Source organism: Bidens hawaiensis, unplaced genomic scaffold (assembly GCF_021521415.1).
Source record: "Bidens hawaiensis isolate Kalapana, Puna unplaced genomic scaffold, B.hawaiensis_p1.1 tig00047541_1, whole genome shotgun sequence".
Classification (NCBI taxonomy): domain Eukaryota; kingdom Viridiplantae; phylum Streptophyta; class Magnoliopsida; order Asterales; family Asteraceae; genus Bidens; species Bidens hawaiensis.
Window position 1 is genome coordinate 109,155 of NW_027498503.1, and position 7,008 is coordinate 116,162.

Sequence of the window (7,008 nt, forward strand, 5' to 3'; positions counted from 1 at the left end):
TAAAGCCACTCAATCGTTAAGTTTCAGGGCATGATGAATGATTCAGAAGCTACCTCTTAATCAGTCAGACATCTTATATATTGATTCAACACTTAGCAGGTTCAAGCCGCTTAACCCATTTTTAACAAGTTTAACTAACCGTTTTAAACAGATTAATAGGTCAAGGCGGCACGTTAATGACCAAGTTTATCAAAATGGCGGTGTTTAATAAATAATTAAACTTATTATTATTAACTAACATGAATTGTAATCATTGATAACTTTTATTTAATAATGTTAACCGTGTCTTATTATTTTAAATCATGTTATTGTGTCGTGGCAATCATGTTACTAGACTCTTTGTAGGTCCCGAAACCGGATTCGACAAACGAACGGCTTTGTTCTTGATAAACTCTCGAGACGGGTGCGGTATAAACAAACGATCGAACAAATATATAAAGATAATATTGAATGACTCCGTAACCGGTAACAAAAGATTTATAACATAAAACGAACCGATCCCACCCAAGGTGAGCTCCCCTTGGGTGGTTGTTTACACACTACAAAACACACACATAAATGACTAACATATGACATATTTATAGCTAAAAACAATAATATTCTAGAAGATCTTCTCGTTAAACTTAAACGCGTGTCAAAGTTCTCGTCTCGTCTCGTATCCGGATTTCTCGTCAACATTAATTATTAACTTGATCGTGAATAAATAACGGGTTTCATATTTGATATCGTAAGTCACATTTTTGGCCTTACACTCTTTATACATGATTGTTTTAAACATACCATATTGTGTAATTCATGTTTTTGGCTTGTTACCTTTAATGGTATTAAACATTTCGTGTTGTGTAACTCACTTATTAAACATGTCGTATTAAATTGTGGAAAAGATTGCACTTGTGCTTAATGAAATTATATTTGTGTATGAAGAAATTGCACATATGTTTAAGAAATTGCATTTGTGTAGAAATAAAATGCAGTTGTTTAGGAAGAAATTGCATATGTGTAGGTATAAATTGTCCGAACCCGTGTAGGATATGTTGAGTACACTAATTATGTATGAAATGTTGCGTAAATATTTTAAAAGAGAGTACATATAAGTGGGTTACACACCATAACATGTTTAGTACCATTAAAGATACAACGAGTCGAATAACACGAATATTTACACAACGTGGCACTTTTAAACTGATCTAAAAATTGTCTACCAATATTCATCCATAATAAAAAGTGGGTAAGTTTTAATTTAAAACAAAGGAGTGAAAGAGACCCTGGTACATGCTTTCTACAAAGAAAAATGTAACCACTTAATTATGTCATATTAATCTTCCACAAACACATCTTTCTCTATCATATATATATATATATATATATATATATATATACATATATATATATATGGAAAAGTTAACGTGCTAAACATGATAATCAAGTAGAGTAATTATATATATAAGCTTGTATGATGTAATTACATAATTACTCTACCTGTATATATAATTACTCTACTTGATTCTCACGTTTAGCACGTTAATTCCATTTGTATTTGATCCAAACCCTATATATATATATATAGGCAAAGTATATAATGAAAACCCATTTGAGTTGTGAAAACCCTATGTGACATTTGTTTTTTTTTACACACGTAATATATGTTGTAACATTTAATACAAAACATCGAAAACTTAAAAAAAACGTTTTGCTATTTTTTACTAATTTTTTTATATGTTTTCAGGAGAAAGAAAAAGTTATATTTACTTTTACATTTTTTATTAACTTTAATTGTGGATCATAAGTTTCAAACTTTAATTAAAAACATATGATTGATAATGAGTTTTTAGAGTTTTCACAACTTCAGTGAGTTTTTATTTTAACCTTATCTTATATATATATATATATATATATCCCCCTCTCTCTCTCCATATTTATATATGTACCCCTCAAGTGTGTGTACGGATTTTGTTAAGTCAATAGATGATTAATTATTAATGTGTTCACACAATGGACCAACCATGGGAGAAGAAATCCTCAAGGAAACTCGCCATTAATATGAATTCCCATCTATGACAGATTCAATCACTTACATATATGTATATATATGTACACATATGCATGCATATGTGTATATATACAAACTTGCACATCAATACCTGTGTTTATGCTATATACTTCTCAGAAAATGGAATCCATTTTTAATCTTGAAGAAACCGAAAGATCTAGTATACTTCGAAAAATCATCGATTCGTGCAGATTCAAATACATTTGCCTGTGGTCTCACTTTCCCCATCATTCCAAGTACATCTCTTATGTTATAGTTTGATATCTTTATATATGCATACATATACATATACTGAAACAAACTGCATTCTATTTCGATGTAAAAGAATATATATATTTTAACGTAATGTTAACAAGTGACAATATATCCATTAAAAATTCATAGTTGCTTGATCTTCATTGTTGGAATTTACAAAGAAGAAAACAATCAAGAAAGCTCATCAAGTGGGAGTCTTGCCATGAGGTCTTTTCTTGACTACCAGAAGTCAATGTTCTTGGTTGATAATTACAGTGGGTATAGAACAACAACAATGCAATCTTGTTTTTATAAATAATATTATTTGAACTTAGTTATATGTTTTTAATATGTAGTTTTTATTTGTTTGATTAATTTATCGATATAGACGAGTTCCGGGGTTTGCATTCATGCACAACCTTTCATATGTGAAGCATACTGGATTGGAGCTTTTAGAATTGACATCAAGTCCAGCACAACTACAGTTTTATCAAGTATAAATCTAAAAGATATAAAACTTTTGTTAATACTTGTGGAAGGAATATTATAATTCTTGACACATGCATGCAAGATATAAAAGCTAACACAACCTAGCTTGTTTTTAACTATTTGCAGGAAGCAAGGATTAAGGTATGCAAATTATGGATAGAAAATGTGGATGCATGCTAATGCAATCATTCGTTCTTCTATTAAGATTTCGAGAATGTTTTGATGAGTAGACAGTTTAGGATTCAGCTAAGTATCTCTACACGTTTTTTTTATTAAAGTTAACTTGCAGTTTTACATTTGCTGCCCTTGCATAACAAGTTTGCTAGGGTGGCAAGCGAACCATATAAAGTTTGGTGAGCTCACTTATAGGTGGGTAGTGCGCGAAATGCCTATACATACAACAACTTACAAAAAGTATCTAAAAGTATACAACTTACGGAAAAAAAAAACATCTAAAGGTTATAATTTAACATATCGTTTGCTTTCGTTAAATTCTTGATCACGTAAACAATGATGATAAACTTTCATGGCAGACTGCAATCTTTATGGGGTGCAAGAATGGAGAGATTGAACTTGGCATGTCCAATGGCTTATCCCAAGTTAGAAATCTAATACCTTATTCCTTATTATTTATAACCTTAGTTCTTCTTATTCATCTTCTAACTATTTAAATTGCATGGGTTGTAGGTTATCAACGAATTCGAGTTAAAGAAGTTGTTTCCTGGTAATTTCCCACAAGAACCACTTGATCAAACTCAATCTTCATCTTCTCCGCCATCTTTAAGATCTTTATCAATGGGAAACAACATCAATCATCCACCTTTTGTCTTCAACATGCTTCATAGATCTTCACATTCAACATTGAGATCACAAAATCCTCTTCAATTCATACATTCAAGAGAATATGAAGATGCTGAAATAACAAGAGCAATTCTTGCAGCCATTTCTTCCCCTACTCCTCCCCCCCCCCCCCCCCCTCCTTCCTCGCGACAGCTTCAAGCCCCACGACTTGTGGGAGCATTTAAGAGATATCGAGCATATTTAGGACCGTCTAAGCGAGTTCAAAATCAACAAAATCTCAACAAAAGATCACTTTTATTCCTTAGAAATCGAAGCGAGGCTCGACCCCAACAAGGAAATCTAATGGTCTATACAACCAAACCGGCAAACAGTCAACTTCATCACATGATATCGGAGCGAAAAAGACGAGAGAAACTTAATGAAAGCTTTCAGGCTTTGAGATCACTACTTCCTCCGGGGTCCAAGGTACATCATTCATTTTATCGTTTTTTAAATATGATCTTTATTTCATGAAGATTAGTTTTTAAAAGATTGGATTTTGCAATTCAAAAGGGGACAGCAGTGCAGCTTGTCCATTTGTCTTTTATTTCGACGTAATTACTACTTTTCAGTTTTATTAAATACTATAATCATATTTCATAAAGAAACCTAAGTTTAGTTCTAGATGAAGAATACAATCTTTTCCCTTTCTATTTAATAAAAGTGTAGACTTCATTAAAAGAAGACAATATTACCGGTCTGGTTATATAAAGATTCACTCTTAAGACACAACAGTTCCATGCTTAACCTTTTGATAACTAAATATCTTTTAATTATGTTTACATGATTCTGATTTTAGAAGGATAAGACATCGGTGTTATCGAACATAAAGGAGTATGTAGCTTCTTTAAAGTCTCAAGTTGATGAGCTTAACAAAAGAAACAAGATTTTGGAAGCTGGTTATACAAGAAAAGAAACACTTGATCAAGATTCTGATGAGAGATCAAAGATCATAATCACAGAAGTGGATGGAATAACTTCGGAGTCACGATGTGTTCACTTGGAAGTGGATGTAAGAGGGAATTTGATACTTAGCGATTTGGTGGTTCGTGTTTTGGAGTTCATGAATCAAGTCAAAAATGTAAATGTAATGTCAATAGACGCGAGGACACAAATGTTGGAGACAAAAGCTACCATGAACCGAGTTGTTTTGAGATTAACTATTCAGGTATATATCTAGAAAATTTAACATTTATGATCGTCTTTTCAGTTGCAAATAATCTTTTGTTAAATCTGTACAACGAAAAAGACGGTCACGAGTGTTATTTTTGTATGTACAATTTTCTAGTACTAATTACAAACATATTTAGCTTGTAAGTTATACAACAGTTAATTTTTTTTTTCTTTTGTGTTCACAAAACCGTATTGAAAAATAAAGATAAACATATATAGCACAATTATATGTTTTGACAATTTATGATATATTGAGCATTCAACACCTATGATTTTAAATTTATTACACACTATCTAAGAAGCTTCTTGTGACAACAATACATATATATATATAAATAATATGATAGAATAAATAATTACAACTGATACGAAGTTTCTTCTTATAGTTATTAGATTGAAAAACACGATTAATTAACTGTTAAACTAAAGACTTATATTATACTAAACTTTCAAGGAAAATACCAATTAGCTAGAATAAATATTGGTGATGTTAACCTTTTGTTGCACATGCATATTATTAGAGATAATGAACTATTACTTGAATTAATAAATTGTACGTAGTTGTAAGTTTCTTGGAGCAATCTTACAGTTCTTTTACCTAACGTTAAAAGCATTAACAATTGAAATCTGTTAACCTTTCAACATCATATATGTTCTTTCCATATAATAATGTTTTTGAACGCCAAAGGATTTATTAAAGAAAAACAGGATGATTCTTAGAAAACGCTAACCAAACATCAAAGAAACATAATTATATGAATAAAAGTGAGTTTCTATATTTTGGTTAGAATTTATTTTCCATATAAATTTATAGCATTATTATCCTAATAGCTAGTTCCTATTATTATATATATATATATTTTTTTTGTTGCTATGTTAGTGAAATAACTGTTTTATATATATATACTTTTGATAGTATAATTAAGATGTTGGTCAGTTGACAATATTTTATTTTTATGTAGGGAAGTGAATGGAACAGATCAACCTTCCAAGAAGCACTGACTAGGGTTCTTGATGACCTGGCACAATGACATGCATAATGCTGTACCTTTTTGTCACCTGTGATTAATATTTTGTGGCTAAAGTTAGAAAACCTAAGTACCTTAAGTCCTAACCATTTATGTCTATGCATATCGACTTTTCAATGTTAGCAAGTGGAATTGTAACCAATAAGAATCATTTTAGTTTACTTGCTGTTTTCCTTAAAATATATAATCTTTAGAAATTAACATGATATTTTGTTGCTTCTTGAAAATTGTATATATTAACTTAATAAAAAAAGATACATGTAACGTATTAAACGATTGCACTTGTGTAATAAATGTAGTTTGTATTGATGTGCATATATACGAGTCTACACAAACAAAATTGACAAAGACTTGATGCTGTGAGAACATTGAATGTTGAATGGGGTGGTGTTCTATTAATAACTGTTCACCCTTGTTGACTAGTCATCATCCGAGACCAAGAGAGACCAAGATAGTGACTTGATTAGTTGGTGTTTTACTGTCTTTGTGGATGTGATTTGATAAATTAATTGATAAATTATAAAGAATATTTGGGTTCTATTGGCATCGTATTATTTAGAGCGGTTTTTTTCTTGTTTTGTAGTGTTTTATATATAGGCGTTTTAAAGTAAAACTGAAACCGTTTTAAAAAGGGTTTTTTTTTTTTTTTTTTACCACTGATTAATACCACATCTAAATGTTCTCATAAAACTAACTTAATTTGTGATAACGGATAGCGTTTCCAAACATTATCTCATACAACATGTTTATTTAACTTAAAGTTGGTTATTAGACCATCAGTAGTGGAGCATTTTGGGTTCCATAACTCTCCTCAAAACGCCGCCCACACCACCCCCCTCCTAAGTTTTGGGTTGAAAAGTTATGTAGATAAGGCTAGTTTGTGAGAGAAAATGAATTAAGTGGTAATGATTGCATGAAAGTTATGTGTTTTTTAGCACTACACGACTTTTTACAGAACTCTTTAATGCTGGCTGGACTGTCACATGTCTTAAAGCGTCTAAGTGTGGAAAGTTATGACTACGCATGGTCTTAGGTTTGGTATCCTGATTGCATTTATCCCTTTTAAAACACATGTCAAAACATCACCGGTAGAAATATATCATGAATATCTTTTGATTACTAACAATACTTACTTACGGGGTTTCTTAATATGTTGACAAGTAGTAGATGTTTTAGGTGTTTAGTTACTAGTTA

General features: G+C 31.0%; 1 protein-coding gene across 1 annotated transcript; it reads left to right on the plus strand.

Moving 5' to 3' along the window:
* The first annotated feature begins 2,170 nt into the window (after positions 1–2,170).
* LOC143597075 (putative transcription factor bHLH041) lies at positions 2,171–5,817 on the plus strand. Its single transcript, XM_077075678.1, has 8 exons — positions 2,171–2,286; positions 2,435–2,563; positions 2,673–2,778; positions 2,900–2,914; positions 3,307–3,372; positions 3,461–4,039; positions 4,413–4,781; positions 5,749–5,817. The coding sequence occupies exons 1-8, from the start codon at positions 2,171–2,173 to the stop codon at positions 5,815–5,817; spliced, it is 1,449 nt and encodes a 482-aa protein (XP_076931793.1).
* The last annotated feature ends 1,191 nt before the right edge of the window (positions 5,818–7,008 follow it).